At 37.2% G+C, this 17,237-nt stretch overlaps 1 protein-coding gene across 5 annotated transcripts in view; it reads left to right on the plus strand.

Moving 5' to 3' along the window:
• The window catches only part of Dennd4a (DENN domain containing 4A), a 115,602-nt gene that overhangs the window by 94,923 nt on the left and 3,442 nt on the right, over positions 1-17,237 (plus strand). For 2 of the 5 annotated variants that reach the window (XM_069995104.1, XM_069995105.1), the window contains 11 exons: positions 141-1,237; positions 2,764-2,953; positions 4,213-4,307; positions 6,727-6,902; positions 6,995-7,141; positions 8,473-8,671; positions 8,882-9,139; positions 9,812-9,929; positions 10,032-10,058; positions 10,487-10,649; positions 10,808-10,872. In XM_069995104.1, the coding sequence (XP_069851205.1) occupies positions 141-1,237; positions 2,764-2,953; positions 4,213-4,307; positions 6,727-6,902; positions 6,995-7,141; positions 8,473-8,671; positions 8,882-9,139; positions 9,812-9,929; positions 10,032-10,058; positions 10,487-10,649; positions 10,808-10,872 (2,535 nt within the window). The remainder of the gene's footprint in view (positions 1-140; positions 1,238-2,763; positions 2,954-4,212; positions 4,308-6,726; positions 6,903-6,994; positions 7,142-8,472; positions 8,672-8,881; positions 9,140-9,811; positions 9,930-10,031; positions 10,059-10,486; positions 10,650-10,807; positions 10,873-17,237) is intronic. The other 3 variants (XM_069995106.1, XM_069995107.1, XM_069995108.1) reach the window with 3 other exon arrangements.

Below are 17,237 nucleotides of genomic sequence, written 5' to 3' on the forward strand. Positions count from 1 at the left end.
ATTGCTGAAATAGTATCTGACAAGTCAAACTTAGTGAGTGCCTGCTATTGTCATTTTTATTACTACAATTTTAAATAGTTAAGAGGGCTATGTTTACACATTACATTTTCTTGTTTAAAAGTACTTTTCTTGTTTTTCAGAAAGCACACCTGAGCTGCTCCTAATGTCATCTCTCGAGGATACAAATGACCCAGGAAATGTTCAAAGTAGATGCTTCAGGAAGAGACATAAAAGTGACAATGAACCTAATTTGCAGCAACAAATGTCCTGGGGAAATAGAAACCGTAATCTTAGTGGAGGGGTGCTGATGGGTCTTATGCTAAATAGAATTAACAAGGAAACAAACCCTGGAGATATAGTTGAAAAATTAGGTGCAGATGCAAAAATTCTTTCAAACGTTATCTCCAAAAGTACAAGACCAAATAGTCTTGATATTGGAAGGCCACTATTACAGTCAAAAAGAGACAGTGTAGAAAAAGAATCCAGTGACGATGATACACCTTTTGATGGTTCAACTTGTTTGGCAGATAAAGTAGATTCTCCTGTTATTTTTGACTTAGAAGATATAGACAATGAAATAGATAGATCAAAAGTGGGGTACACAGCTGCACAACATCTTAAGACAGTGCAGTGTATGAACAGCAGCTTTTCAGTAAAACCTTTTGAGAAAATTGACGTTGCAACAGGGTTTGATCCCCTCTCTCTTTTGGTTGCTGAGACTGAACAGCAACAAAAAGAAGACGAAGAAGATGAAGATGACAGCAAAAGCATTTCCACACCATCAGCCAAGCGTGACTTAGCTGAAGAAATTGAGATGTATATGAATAACATGAGCAGTCCTTTGGCAAGTCGTACACCAAGTATTGATCTGCAGCCAGCATGTGATGATAAATTAGCCAATAAGAAAAGTCCAACATTGGTCAAGGCCTGTAGAAGATCGAGCCTGCCTCCTAATTCTCCTAGGCCAGTGAGACTTACCAAATCTAAAAGTTATACCAAAAGTGAGGAGAGACCAAGGGACAGACTCTGGTCTTCTCCAGCCTTCTCCCATACTTGCCCATTTAGGGAAGAATCTCAAGAAATATTAACCCATTCATCACCTTCATTTAACTTGGATACACTGCTAGTACCTAAGCTAGATGTTTTAAGGCACAGTATGTTCACTGCTGGAAAAGGAGTTGCAGAGAAAGCAAGTAGATGGTACTCAAGATTCACCATGTATGCCATGTCATCAAAGGTAAACTGTTAGTTTTTCCTACTTGTTCTTTCATATATTCTCTACCACTGAAAATCTATTACTAGTAGATATGTCAGCTTTAATCATTCTCTCCTTACAGATACCTAAAGTATCTGTATTACATGGAAATACTAATTTTAGTTTCAGTGTTTCCTGAAAAATACAATTTTTTCCCAGAGAATGTCCAGTATGCCTTCAAAACTCACCAATTACATGGTATCTCCTTCTGGTTAGGATGGACTAATGTATGGTAGGCCCACATACCTCCTAAGAGCATGAGTCTAGGGAAGTATAAAAAGCACCTGTTAGTCAACAGAGAACTGCTAAAGAAGAGCTACGCCGTAGGAGCATTGGCAAACCACAGATAGACAAGCCTAACCAACACTGTAACCTAGACTTGGTTCAGTCTGTGATTAGATTAACATAATCATTCTTTATCTGACAGAGGAAAGAGTTCACCATTTCTGAAGGAATCTTTATAATTTTGTGTATACAGTATCTGCTGTTCAGTTTAAAATAGCCATTGCAAGTAACAGAACAATGGGGCTGGGAATGTGGCTTAGTGGAACAGTGCTTGCCTAACATTCATGAAGCCTATTCCTCAATACCACATAAACAGAAAAGCCAGAAGTGGTGCTGTGGATCAAGTGGTGGAATGCTAGCCTTGAGCAAAAGAAGCTGAGGGACAGTGCCCAGGCCTTGAGTTCAAGCTCCAGGAATGCAAAACAAAAAACAGAACCACGACTAATACAAGAAAAATAAAAACAAATAGTGGAAACAGATTATCTAGATCACCTGATAATTCAAATGGCTTTGAAATAATTATATATATATATATATATATATATATATATATATATGTTTCCATATTGGAGTATAAAGATACAAACCTGGATGAAAAAAGTTGACTACACAAAAATATTAAAGTCCTTTGTTGAGTGTTGAAAGAGGTGACATCGATCAAGTTGTACAACTCCTTTGTACAACTACTGAAAGATAAAAAACGGAAAAAATCCTTTAGTGATTAAAATAACAATATGCATACACAATTAGAAAAAACAAGTTGTATCATCTGGTCCATGAAATTATAAGTATTTTGTAAATATATTCTTGGTATAACAAAAAAATTTTGTTTAATGTTTTCAAAATTGAAGACTAGAGCTGTGTCTTTAAAACTAAGTGCTTTAAAAAAATAATAATATGTAATTCTAATGGTATCATCTTATACTGAGGTGTACAGGAGGGAAATTAAAAATAAATTAAAAAAATTGAAAGTCAGCATGGTTCCTTACTAGTAGATATATAATTGCTAGAAGCAATTATATGTATCTTAAAAATTAATCACCAGCATTTTTATCCAGATGAGTATACCTTTTGTCAAATTGATTTATCTCCAGAAGTTGTGATGTTGGTTTAACTGACCATCTGGGTGGTTAGGGGATAGATATTAACACTTCCTTAAAACTAACTTCTTAAATAATTAATCTTAACTGTGAAGGAAATTAAGCTTATAATTATGTCCTTAGGATCAAAGTTCTGATCGTACCAGTCTTTCTTCAGTGGGAGCCCAGGATTCTGAATCTACCTCTCTGACAGATGAAGATGTCTGCCATGAATTGGAAGGTGCCACTTCCTCCCAAGAGAGTAGTGCCACTTCAGGGACCAAGGGAATTGATGTCAGCCGGATGAGCCTGGAAAGTTCTGCCTCCTTAGAAGGTTTGTCCAGATAGTTCTGTCATACTACATAGATTTGTAGTACTTTTACTTTCTTTCTTTCTTTATAATCTTAAGTTTTCAATTTTGTAAAGGATTTGCTTAGCTTCAAAGAAAAATGGTAAAGGCTAAGGCATTCTGAGAGAAGTCTAGCTCCCGTTTCCCACCCCTTCACACGGTCCTTTTTTCCTGTCCCTAGAGATGTAACCATGCTTATTATTTTTGGTTCATCTTTCCATAGTTGCTTTTCTTAAAGTGTAAGTATAAATATTTATATGTACCCTTATTATTTAAATCTCAAAAGATAGCAAGCTATAAATCCTTTCCCACTCATTCCTTAACAGTTCCTTCCTTAACAATATCCTGAAAGCCATTCATATATCACACAGCCATGTCTCTCATTCATCCTTACAGCCCCATGGTTCATCATGTGTGCTTCTATCATATTGTCCTTTAGCCACTTCTCTGCTAGTAGACATTAAGTCTGAAGTCTTTGGCAGACTATAATTCATGTCATATTACATTTTTGCCAATGTATGAAGAAAATATTTCCAGATTTCATCCTTGAAGTGATGTTGCAAAATTCTCTTCTACCGGTGTATACTGCTTTGCATTCTCATTGACAGTGTGTAGAATAACTATCCCCCCCCCCCCCACACACCTTCTCAGTGAAATATGTTGGCAAACTTGTGGATTTTTGCCATCTGATAGGTGAGGAATATATTGAAGTGTTTAGATTTTGTTTGTATTTCTGTTTTTTAAAAAAGTGAAAGCCAGGCGTTGGTGGCTCACACCTGTAATCCTAGCTACTTAGGAGGCTGAGATCTGAAGATCTGGGTTTAAAGCCAGCCTTAAAGCCAGCCGGGGCAAGAAACGGAGACTCTTATCTCCAGTAAACCACTCAGAAGACCCGAAGTGGCGCTGTGGCTCAAGTGGTAGAGTGCTTGCTGAAGAGCTGAGGGATAGTGCCCAGTCCCAGAGTTCAAGCCTCATGACCAAAAAAAAAAAAAAAAAAAAAAAAAGTGAAGTTGGAAATATGGTGTTGAACTTACATGTATTCCTTTCTATTGCTAGTGAACTGGTAATTTACACCATTTTTGCATTGAAGAAGACCTTTTTATTATTTTTGTTTTTCTAAATTACCTTTAACATTTTAAATAGAACAGGCTAACATCAGAATTAATGAAATTGGAAGATTCTTATATTGTTTCTCATTAATTTTAATACTGTTGCTCTTTGTTTTTGTTTTTAATAATCAACAGGGTCGCTGTCAAAGTTCGCTTTGCCTGGGAAATCAGAAGTGGCATCTTCCCTCAATACCAGTAATACTAATATCTTCCAGAACTATGCAATGGAGGTACAGCTTTACTCAAAAGAGTGTCATTGTGTACTACTTGATAAATTTTACATTTCTTAAGTATTGATGGCCCCTGGAAGACTTAACAAAAGTTAATATGTAGCTGGGCACCAGTGTTTCATGCCTGTAATCCTAGTTACTCAGGAGGCTGATATTTTAGGATTGTGGATCAAAGCCAGCCCAGGCAAGAAAGTCTGTGAAACTCTTTATCTCCGATTAACCACCAAAAAGTTGCAAGTGGACTTTGATTCCAGTGATAGAGCAAAAAAGCTCACATACAACGCCCAGGCAAAGTTTAAACCCCAGTACCAACACAGAAAGAAAAGTGTAGCATCTGAAACTTTAGAATGTATATCTCATCTGAATGAAATTAAAATCCAATTTTGACATACCTATTATTTCAGATTATTGAAGTCATGCTACTTTATTAGAACACTTCCATGCTTGCTTTGAAATTTATTAACATACAAAAGCATGTTCATTTTCAGCATCTATATTAGTATACTTCACAACCTGAGCAACCAATTTTGCTGTGCAAGAGAATTTTGACAAGGGTATGGGAAGCAATTCTGGTTTAGGGTGCCCACTTTGGGTTTTCAGTCTTCAATTTCTGCAGAATATGCTCCCACATCCCATTTTCTTTTTTTTTTTAATTTAATTTAATTTTATTTGTGAACATACTGTACAGAGGGGTTACAATTACATGGGCAGGATAATGCGTACATTTCTTACCAAGCATTGCACCCTCCTCCTTTGGTTTACCCTTCACATCCCTTCCCAGCCTCCCCCATCCCCCCCAATCCCAATCCTTCTCCTTCCCCCCTTTACCCCCCCCCCCCCACCGACGTTGTAAAGCTCGTTTTGGACATGACAACTTGTACTTCTCATTGTTGCAACAGGTCCACCTGATCCTTAAACAACTGGTTTTTCCCCATTTCCTCCACAAGTTATACTGACATCAAATATAGTGAAAGCAGGGGTTATACTGTGGGGGAGGGACATACAAAGCAACAAAGAGATAATCTAATAAATGTGTTAGAAACACATGCATGAAAGAAAAAAACATTAAAATACATATCTAAGGGTTCATTTTCCTGACCTCACATTATCTGACCTTTTCCGCTTGACTCATACATATACTAGATATTGCAAATAAGGGAAACTATGGGACCTATGTTTCTTTGGGCCTGGCTTACTTCACTTAATATAATTTTTTCCAAGTTTTTTCATTTCCTAACAAATGGGTCAATGTCATTCTTTCTGATGGAGGCATAGAATTCCATTGTGTATATATACCACATTTTCTTGATCCATTCATCTACTGAGGGGCATCTGGGTTGGTTCCATATCTTAGCTATGGTAAATAATGCTGCAATAAACATTGTTGTGCTGGTAGCTTTAGTGTGGTCTTGTTTGTAAACATTTGGGTAAATGCCCAAAAGTGGGATTGCTGGGTCATAGGGGAGATCTATGTGAAGTCTTTTGAGGAACCTCCATACTGCTTTCCAAAGTGGTTGAACAAGTTTACATTCCCACCAACAATGAAGTAAGGTTCCTTTCTGTCCACATCCCCTCCAGCATCTGTTGTTGTTAGAGTTCTTGATTTTTGCCGTTCTAACTGGGGTGAGGTGATATCTCAATGTTGTTTTGATTTGCATTTCTTTTATGGCTAGGGCACATCCCATTTTCTTATAATAAAAAAGTTTTTGTTTCAGACTTCAAAATTTTTCTGTAAAAATTGATTGCAAGTATATTTGTAAATGTGGTTGCTATTTTATGCTAGTTACATAAGTAGATTTGCATATAGTTGGAAAATAAATATTGCAGCTTACAAATATTCTGTAACTTTAGGAATTTCTGTATTTTGTTAATATAATGACAGCAATTTACAGCAATGTTCCTTAAACTGTCTATAGTGACAAACTAGGCTTGTTCTGTTTAATTACTAATCCAGTACTGTTGTAAAAGTACATGGATTGCACAGCGGGATGTTACAGCAATGTTAAATTACAAATTTCTAAATCTTTAGTTACTTTACTTAGCAAAAGCAGTAAGACCTCGTGGATGAGCATTAGTCTGATGCCTGCACTTTAGGTATAGTTATCAATCTACAGTTGCAAATACCTTTTGTGTGTTTTATGTATTGATGTATCACTAATAAAATCATATCAAATTTTATAGTGATTATAATAGAAAATAATCAGTTAGGGCAAGTTTCTCAGGCAGAATTTTGGGATAAATTTACCTGAAATAGTTGAAGATGAGCATATTATATATTACACCAAATATAGTTTAATTTCTATTTGTAGTGTTTGAAGCCTTCTGAGTTCCAATCCTGCCAGGAGGTTAATTATATTGGCTTTAAAGCCACATTATGCACTAGCCAGCTTGCTTTATAAAGTGCCATCTTCTCCCCTAGGTTCTCATCTCTAGCTGTTCTCGGTGTAGAACATGTGATTGTCTTGTCCATGATGAGGAAATCATGGCTGGATGGACAGCGGATGATTCAAACCTCAATACTACCTGCCCATTCTGTGGCAATCTTTTCTTACCCTTTCTCAATATTGAAATAAGAGACTTAAGACGACCTGGAAGGTAAGCATATGTACTTTTTTTTTCCCTTTCTGTTTAAGGATCATGTCCTCTAGAATGAGTTATTCAGAAAGCTCCTTTGGTTGACGTTCTAGATATTTTTTGAAGTCAGCGCCATCTACAGAAACTGTGCACTTTCCATCCTCCTTTTCAAGTCAGACAAGGCAGTCTTGCATTTCAACATCAGCCTCTGGTCTTGATACATCTGCTATCTCTGTTCAAGGAAAATTTGATCTAAACAGGTAAATATGATTTTAGAGAATTATTTTTAACATTGAGCATGTTTTAGTTATGGTAGCAGAAAACCAGCTGCCCATTTCAAGATTTAAATTTCTGTGAAAAGTATCTATGCCTATCATCTTAGCACTGGGTAGAGAAAGACAGAGATAGAAGGGTTGTGAGTTCAAGGTCAGCCAAGGGCTATATAGTGAGACTCTGTCTTGAATGATTAATTAATATCTCTGAAAAATAAAATTTATTATATTATTAAAATAGTGTTAAAAACTCTAATAGCTTAAAATTTAAATATTAAGTATTGATATGTTATGCTTCATGAGCTTCCAGAGTTTAGGACACACACACATACACACATATGATAATGTTTATCAAGCACTGAGTTTATAACTAAGCTCTAAGTTCAAGCCCCACACCTAACAAAAAAGAAAGAATAGAACATTTATAGCTAATATTAAAACTGTAAAATTAAACTAAAACACAAAGTGAGCCTCATCCCAATAACCTATATTTAAATGCCAGATCAGCCACATACAACTGCACAGACTAGGCTATATTGGTAGCTATATTGCAGAAAGAAATGCCCATGTGGCCTGTTTAATCCTAAATACCTTCATAGTAAAACAAGAATCTGCACTTCTTTCATCATAGATCTTTTGTAGCCTTGTCTTTGTCTTTCACTTACTCATGACTCCTAAAGAAGCATGTGTCCATTTACTTTGTATCCATAAGGGAAGGTAGTACTGTATTCAAGTTCTTTACTAGCCAGCTTCAGGGGCTCATGCCTGTAATACTATCTACTCGGGAAACTGAGATCTCCAACCAAAAAAAAGTGCCTCAAATTTTATTCTGAAATTTATTGTATTATGTCACTTATATCCTAAAATAGGTTCACACCTATACTCCTAGCTACCTGTGAGATTAACATTGAGAGGATCACAGTTTGAGACTAGTCCAAGCAGAAAAATTCACCAAAGGTCCTCTTGAACCTGTAACTGACATGATGTTATGCTAGCTACAATAGGAAAACTGAAGTAGGCAGATTTCAGTCTTAAGAATGTTTCAAGGCAGGAAGAAAGACCTTATCTCAAAAATAACTATCACAAAAATAGTTTGAAGGCATAGCTCAGTGGTAAGCTTCCTGGCAAGCCTGAGACCCTGAGTTCAGATGGATGGATGGATGGATGGATGGATGGATGGATGGATGGATGGATGGATGGATAATTTGTAGACTGAAGTCTGAATAACATATTTCTTTTGATTTATTCTGCTGTATCCAAAACATGGTTCTTCTAGATCAAATAAAGTGCTGTGCTTTTTTCTTTTTTCAATGCCCAAGTAAATCTAAACTGCAGGAAAATCCCTGTACCCAAAGTATTCAGATTCCCACCAATAGATCAAAAACAGCTGTGTCAAAATGTCCACTATTCCCAATGGCCAGGAGCATTAGTACTTACAGCCACTTGGATAAAGAGGATTCCGGAGGACAGAAACTGGTTCCCACAGGCAGCCTGCCAGCTACTTTACAAGGGGCTACAGTATGTATTACGATGTTTTTTTAAATTTTAAACATTCGCATAATGTTATTCCCCTTGTCCTGAGAAGCCCTAGAAAAGTCAATTTTATAATTATCATGAAGATATGACAATTATATTACCTTTCCACTTAGAGGAAATTATTCACAGAAATATTTTTAAAATAATTTAATATCATTCTTATCTTTCTCATTTCTATCTTTGTTTATTCAGCAGGATTCTTTAGGGTTAGAATGGCACCTTCCAAGTCCAGATCCTGTCACAGTTCCATATCTTAGTCCACTAGTTGTTTGGAAGGAACTTGAGAGCTTGTTGGAAAATGAAGGTGACCATGCAATAACAGTGGCTGACTTTGTGGATCATCATCCAATTGTTTTTTGGAATTTGGTGTGGTATTTTAGGCGTCTTGACCTTCCAAGTAACTTACCAGGATTGATTCTTTCTTCTGAGCACTGTAACAAGTATTCAAAGGTATGAAAATAAAATTAAAAGACAATGCTATGCATGGGGGACATGGCTCAGGTGGGAGAGCACTTGCCTAGCAAATAAGACGCCCTGAGTTCAAATCCCGTTACCACCAAAAATCAAGGTCTTAGGTTTGGGGAAAAATAGGATGCTTGGATTCTTTCTATGGACTCTGAATCAGGGTTAAGATTCTTTCTTATTCAAGTTAAATACTTTGAGTGAGAAGTTTGTTACTTTAGGGATCATTAGCTTCTCAGCTCAGCTTCTAACTCTAGTAGATACCAGATGCATACAACTAGTCATTTCCTGTTGTTGTTTTCTCTTCTGTACATTTACATCCTAAAAACAATATTTTACATGTGCCAGTTCTGGACCATAAACTAGAGCCTGGGTACAGTCCCTGAGCTTTTTTGCTAAAGGCTAGTTCTTTACCACTTGAGCCACAGCTGTACTTCCAGCTTTTTGGTAGTTAATCAGAGATAAGACTTTCATGGACTTCTCTGCCCAAGCTAGCTTTAAACTGTGATCTGTAGGTTTCAGCCTCCAGAGTAGCCAGGATTACAGGCTTGAATCACTGGCTCCTGGCTCCCAAAAATATTTTTATGAAGATTCTATAAAATATTTATAACAAATTATTATATAATGACCATTAACGAATGCTTTTTACTCTCAACCCAGATTCCCCGCCACTGTATGTCAGAAGATAGCAAATATGTTTTAATACAAATGTTATGGGACAACATGAAATTACACCAGGATCCAGGACAGCCCTTATACATCCTGTGGAATGCCCACAGTAAGTGCCAGCAGAAGCTTATTCATACAAGACTGACCTCTACTCGCTTTAAATAGCCTCAACTCATGTATAACTACTTCACTGTACTATTTTGTCTTTCAGGTCAAAATCGTACTCTTTTGTTTGAGAGTGAGTGTTCAGTTTGATTTTTTTTTTAATGCTACTTCTATAGAAGTCAAGTTTTTTGGTGTTTTGCTTTAATTTGGTTGTGAGGGGTGCTGTGTTTGTGCTAGTGGGGCTAGCTGTGTTTTGTATAATTCTGCTTTCAATGCATCGCTTGTCCCAGTTTCTTCTTTCTTATGTATTTTTGTTTCCATCCTGGCTGCTAATGTAGAATTTACTTGAGGCACTGTATTAATGAAAAATGTTTTTAGTTATTGTCTGAGCCCATAAAAAGCTTTAGGTTTATTTTTATCATTGGTTGTCTGTTTTTTTCTTTGCTTAACTCTTAGTTTTGTATTTCTTTGTGTATTTCCTTAATTTATTTTCAGTGCTTTGTAACTTTGGGTTGCTATTTATTTCTCTTTTCCTTCATCTGCTCTCTTGTTCTTTTACAGCCCAAAAGTATCCAATGGTACATTTGTTGCAAAAAAATGATAACTCATTTAACCAGGAATTACTGAAAAGTATGGTTAAAAGCATTAAAATGAATGATGTCTATGGACCAATGAGTCAGATTCTAGAGACACTGAGTAAGTGTCCGCATTTTAAAAGACAGAGGTAAGTTATTCTCTTTTAAGTAAATATATTGTTCTCTAAATAGTTTTGTTTTGTTACATAGTCATTTTTAGTGTACTTCATGTTTAAATCGGCATAAACTTGGTGTAGAGAATCAAGCCTATTGATTCTTACATTTTCTCTGTGTCTTTCCTTCCTAGGAGCTTATACCGAGAAATACTATTTCTCTCACTGGTGGCGCTGGGAAGAGAAAACATTGATATAGGTAACTCAGCATAATGTTTATGTAGTACAGTGTAGCTTTTCAAAGTATTTTTTATTGTTTTTTATTATATTAATATTAAGCCATATTTCTTTATTAGAAAACTGTTTCTTTAATGTTTTATCTAATATAAAATATACATTGATACTTTTCTCATGGAAGTAGTAATAACGATAATAATAACAATAATAAGCCAGACACTGGTGACTCACGCCTGTAATCCTAGGTACTAAGGAGGCTGAGATCTGAGAATCTCAGTTTGAAGCCAGCCCAGGCAGGAAAGTCCTTAAGACTCTTATTTCCAATAAACTACTCAGAAAAAGCCAGAACCAGTGCTTTGGTTCAAGTGGTAGAATACTAGCCTTGAGCAAAAGAAGTTCAGGGACAGAGCCTAGGACCAGAATTCAAGCCCCAGGATCAGCAGAAAAAAAACCACTAATAATAATAATATGATTTTGGGGGTGGGGGTTGTGGGGCTTGAACTCTGGACCTAGGCACTGTCCCTCAGTTCTTCAGCTCAAGTCTAGTGCTCTACCACTTGAGCCACAGCACCACTTCCAGCTTTTTCTGTTTATGTGATCCTGAAGAATCGAACCCAGGCCTCACACATGCTAGGCAAGCACTCTACCACTGAACCACCTTTCTAGGCCATGATTTTTTATGTCAAGGTGATACATAGAGTCGTTATAGTTAAGTAAGGTAGTGAGTACATTTCTTGTCGACCCCCTGCCCCTCATTTTTCTCCTTCTTTCACTACCTCCCATCCCCCCAAGTTGTACAGATCATTTCCAACATAGATTTTTATACACTGAAGCCAGTGTATTTTCTTATATAATTTTCTCAAAAGTCCTTTGAGAATAGGTACTATTATATTTCTATATCATTGAAGATACTGAGGATCTGAGAGGTAGGTAATTTTATCTTGTTTTCATGTGTATAATAGAGCTATATTTAAACCAAGCATTCTCAATTTCCAAACCCATGCTTTTAAGTATGATATCATTTATTAATGACATTAAGCTTTCTCAGAAAGAACAAAGTAGCTAAATACATACTTTAGGAGCTCCCAAGCTTTTTTGGTTAGTCATCTCCTCCCCCCTCCTCCTGCCCCCCGTTACTGTGTTTAGCCTGTTGTTTAAAAAAGACAGGGTCTCACTGTGTTACCCAGGCTGTTCTCAAACTCCTGTGTTTAAATGAACCTCCTATCTCAGCCTCCTGAGTTAACTGGGACTACAAAGTTGGAAATCACTTCAAGCTAGCTTGGCCTCTTTGCAAAGCCCTGGTAGACAAGCTATTTATTTACATTGTGAGGTTCAAGTAGTGTTTTGGCATTCTGTTGGAAAATTTACAGGTTTATAAATAGGTATGAAAATGATTATTGATACGTGCAATTCATCTGACTTGAGTGGTATCTGACTTAACTGCTCTACATAAGCCCACTCACCAATTAATGAGAAAAATGTATAATCAATCATGCTTCTGTTAGGTGATTATACATTGGTCTTTACAAAAAACAAGTCTACGCATTTGATTTGACTTTAAGCACCACAGTCATTTTTTAATGACCACATACATAATCATGGTGATAATACATAATAAACATGTGCATTATTTTCAAGTTCCTCAATTGAGACCAGGTAAGCAGGCTTTGTAGAAAGCATGGCTCTTCTGATGCTGACTTTCCAATTAATTCATAGAAGATGAGTGAGAGAACAATAGTTTCTGAGTCAGGTAGAAAGCCAAGCATAGCCAGCTCTAACTTAGATATTTCAAGAGTGTATTAGTTTCCAGCCAACCAGAAGTGAATAACTTGTCCCCCTAAGCACTTGTCAGCTTTCATGCCAGGAGACAGATTATAGAATTTAGCAGCAAAGGATATGTGGGAGTAAGAGAGCAAGCATCTTACAGAATGCAATTATTAGAGAGGTGTAGAATTTTAAATACTTTAAGACAAAAAGACTAGTTGAAAGTAAGTAAATTTGCTTATTTAGAATGTGGGAATGAAATTTTGGCTTCCACTGAAATGGTCTTAAAAGTTCTAGCTATGAACCCCAAACACAGAGGGAACTATATTGAGTGACTTTAGAGGGGGAAAAAAAGTCAGGGAACACTATAGTTGGAAGTTGTAGTAAACTGATCACTACTTAGTTGGAATAAATCTGAGAAATTCTAGAGTCATTCCAATAGAAATGTAAAATGTAAGCTGGATGCTGATGGCTCATATCTGTAATCTAGCTGTTCCAGAGGCTGAGATCTGAGGACTGGAGTTCAAAGCCAGCCTGGGAGGAGAGTCTTGGCTAGAAAAGTCTGTTAGACTCTTACCTCCAATTAACCACCAGAAAACTGGAAGTAGAGCTGTGGCTCAAAATGGTAGAGCGATAGCCTTGAATGAAAAAAGCTCAGGGACAGCACCCAGGCCCTAAGTTCAAGCCCCCCAACAACAACAAAGTAAAATGTATTTTTTTAAATTGTCAATACTGGTTGTTGACCTCAGTAGGCTAGGCTGGTACTATACTAGTTGAGCCAAACTCCCCACACCAGATGTAAAAGTTCTTTAGAATCAAGGAATATTTGATACAGAAAGCTGAAGGAAACAGATCTATGTTCGACCTGTAATTTTATGTGTGAATAAAATACTGTAGGAATGTGCTACGCTTCCCTTTGCACTATTTCCATTTAAAAGAGGATAAAAATAAATGGCTTCAAATTTCTACTGGTACTTTGAACAGAATGTTATGAATATTTCATTTTACTTTAATGGTTTTGAAACCCTGCTGATATTAAAAATATAAGAAATTTTCTGGGTGTTATGGTTCACACCTATAATCCTAGCTACTCAGGAGCCTGAGATCTGAAACTCATGGTTCAAAGCCAGCCTAGGCAGGAATGTCCCTGACACATTAACCACTAGAAAACCAGAAGTGGTGCTGTAGCTCAAACTGGTAGAGCAAAGGAGCAAAGGAGCTCAGGGACCTGGGCACTGTCCCTGAGCTCAAGCCCCAGGATCAGTACTAAATAAGTAAATAAGATATATACATATAAGAAATATATATATGTATATATATACATATACATATATACATATATATACATATATATATGTGTATATATATATATATATATATATATATATATATATATATATATACACATGAAATAAAGCTGGGTGCTGGTGGCTTATGCTTGTAATCCTAGCTACTCGGGAGGTTGAGATCTGAGGACTGTGGTTCAAAACCAGTCAGGGCAGTAACATCCATGAGACTCTTATCTCCAGTTAACCACCAGAAAAACAAGTGGCGCTGTGGCTCAAGCGGTGCTGGCCTTGAGCAAAAGAGCTCAGGGAATGCACCCAGGCCCAGAGTTCAAGTCCACGATCAACCAAAAAAAAAAAAAGAATATATAAGAAACAATAAGGGAATTGAAATGGTACACTAAAAAATATCTAGTCAACACAAAAGTATGAAGTAATGAAAGAATGAAGATGGAAAAAAGATAACAAACATACAGAAAAATACTCAATTGCAGATATGACATCAAAATTTGCAGCATATGTAAACTGTCCAATTAAAAGGATGGTTAGAAGAGTAGATTTTTTAAATATATATTATATATTTTTAAAAAATTGTATATGTATTATATATATATATATATATATATATATATATATATATATATGCTCTATTGGTTGAATATAAGAGGCATAGTTGGTGCAGGGGGTGTGGCTTAAGTGGTAGAGTGCCTACCTATCAAGCCTGAGGCCCTGAACTCAAACTTTACTACTGGAAAAGAGAGAGAAAGAGACTGTAAGCCAGAATGAAAAAAGACATTTGTAAATCACATATTGTATAATTGCTTTGTATTTAATATATATAAAGAACTTTTATGACAAGAATAGAAACAGATAATCTTGGGCATATCTGGGGGAGGAATTTGTAATTCACACAGTATTTAGCATTTTGAGGAAACACAAGACTGTTTCCAGTGTCTACATCATTTCACATTTCAATCAGTAGTATATGTGGTCCCAATTTCTCCACATACTTGCCAACGCTTGTTGAGCATCTTTTCCTGTGTTTTTAATTGAACAGAAAGGATGCCAAGAAAGATTACTCACATCATGTTTACCAACCCTTGCTTTTCTATCCAGTGTAAGCCCAGATACAGTTGGATAGATTTTCTAGTCCTCTGTCCTAGGGATTTCATTGAGTGTCCATAGAAGGCTGGGCTTTGAAGCTAGAGAAGCTTACTTGCTCATGCATTTGGCTGTCAGTTCACATCAACTATCATGAGCCTCACTGTGGCACTGTTGCTAGTGTCTCTTATCTTGCCAAAGCAGAAATATGGGACCTGGTAACGTTCAGACATAAACCGTATCTCACTTAGATCAGTTAGGGGCAATTTTTATCCAGGATGCTTTAAAAATGTCAAATAATAAATGACTTCCAGACATACTTTAACAGAGACTTGAAAACTGGTATTCTCCTTTTTTTCATCCCATATGGATTATGTTCTGTACAAAATCCCACACACAAGCCTCAGTATAATGTCCTTTTTTGTGTGCTCTTTTTTTTTTTTTAATACTCTCCAGAACTGAGGGGTTAAAACTAGGGCTAAGCAGGTATTCTATATCTTGAGCTACATACCCCTGGCCTTTTTGGTTTGTTGGGGAGCGGGGATTGTGTTTGGTTTTTTTTGTTTTTGTTTTTGTTTTTTTTTTTTGTTATTGTTGTGGGGCTTGAACTCTGAGCCTGGGAGCTATCCCTGAGCTCTTCTGCTCAAGGCAAGCACTCTGCCACTTGAGTCTCAGTTCGCTCAAGGTGAGGGCTCTACCATTTGAGTCACAGCTCCACATCTGACTTTTTGGTAATTAATTGCAGATAAAGTCTCATGGAAAGCTGTGCGCTGGTGGCTCACGCCTGTAATCCTAGCTACTCAGGAGGCTGAGATCTGAGGATCATGGTTCAAAGCTGCCCTGGGCAGAAAAAGCCATGAAACTCTTATCTCCAATAAACCACCAGAAAACGGAAGTGGCACTGTGGCTCAAGTGGTAGAGTTCTAGCCTTGAGCTGAAGAGCTGAGGGACAGTGCCCTGGTCCAGAGTTCAAGCCTCATGACTGACCAAAAAAACAATAAATCTGCTGGGCACCAGTGGCTCATGCCTGTAATCCTAGCTACTCAGGAGGCTGAGATCTGAGGATCACGGTTCAAAGCCAGCTTGGGCAGGAAAGGCCATGAGACATATCTCCAATAAACCACTCAGAAAACTAAAGTGGCACTGTGGCTCAAATGGTAGAGCACTTCCCTTGAGCTGCAGATCTGAGGGACAGCGCCCAGGCCCAGAGTTCAAGCCCCATGACCAACCAAAAAAAAATAAATAAGTCTCATGGACTTTCCTGCCTGGCTGCTTAGAACAGCAATGCTTAGATCTCAGCCTACTGAATAGCTAGGGTTATAGGTGTGAGCCACCAGCGCCCCACAAATTTTTCTTTGAGATACAATCTTGCTAACTTTTCCTGGGCTGGCCTTCAACTTATAATCCTTCTTCTGCCTCTACCTCCCAAATAGCTATGATTACAGGCATGAGCCACCACTCCTAGCTAATGTCTATAAAAATAATAAAAGTTGTATTGAGTATTAGAGCACTTGCTTAGCGCATATGAGGACAGCAATAATAGAGACAGAAGAAAAGGAGCTAGGGGCATGGCTCAAATAGTAGAATGCCTACCTAGCAAGCATAAGACCGTTAGTTCAAACCTCATTGCCACCATAAAAAAGAAAAGAAGGGGAAAATCATTACATGGTGATGTTAGAAGATATTTTTGTCCCCCCTCCAGGTTATCTTAAAATAGGGAATTTAGGATACAGAAGACAAAAAATATCAATATGAAAAAAGCAAGGTTTGTATGGCATTCAGTGATTTTTTTTTTTTTTTGGTCCGTCATGGGACCTGAACTCTGGGGTCTGGGCGCTGTCCCTCAGCTTTTTCAGCTCAAGGCTAACACTCTACCACTTGAGCCATAGCACCACTTCCGGCTTTTTCTGTTTATGTGGTGCTGAGGAATCGAACTCAGGGCTTCGTGTATGCAAGGCAAGCACTCTACCACTGAGCCACCTTCCCAGTCCCATTCAGTGTTTTTTTAACATCTGTACTAGGTAAGTAATCAGTATGGGTTATCTAACTCTAAAACTCCATGGTTGCTAAGGTTCCCTGTCTAGCCTTGAAAATTGGTGTCCTTTGAATGGCAGAAATATCCTTGATATATGTTCTTACATCTTAATTTTGTTTTTTGTTTTTTGTTTTTCTTTTTGCTTATGTGGTGCTGAGGATTCGAACCCAGGGCCTCATGCATGCAAGGCAAGCGATCTAC

The sequence above is a fragment of the Dipodomys merriami genome, unplaced genomic scaffold (genome assembly GCF_024711535.1).
Source record: "Dipodomys merriami isolate MVZ:Mamm:240054 unplaced genomic scaffold, mDipMer1.0.p SCAF_48, whole genome shotgun sequence".
Classification (NCBI taxonomy): domain Eukaryota; kingdom Metazoa; phylum Chordata; class Mammalia; order Rodentia; family Heteromyidae; genus Dipodomys; species Dipodomys merriami.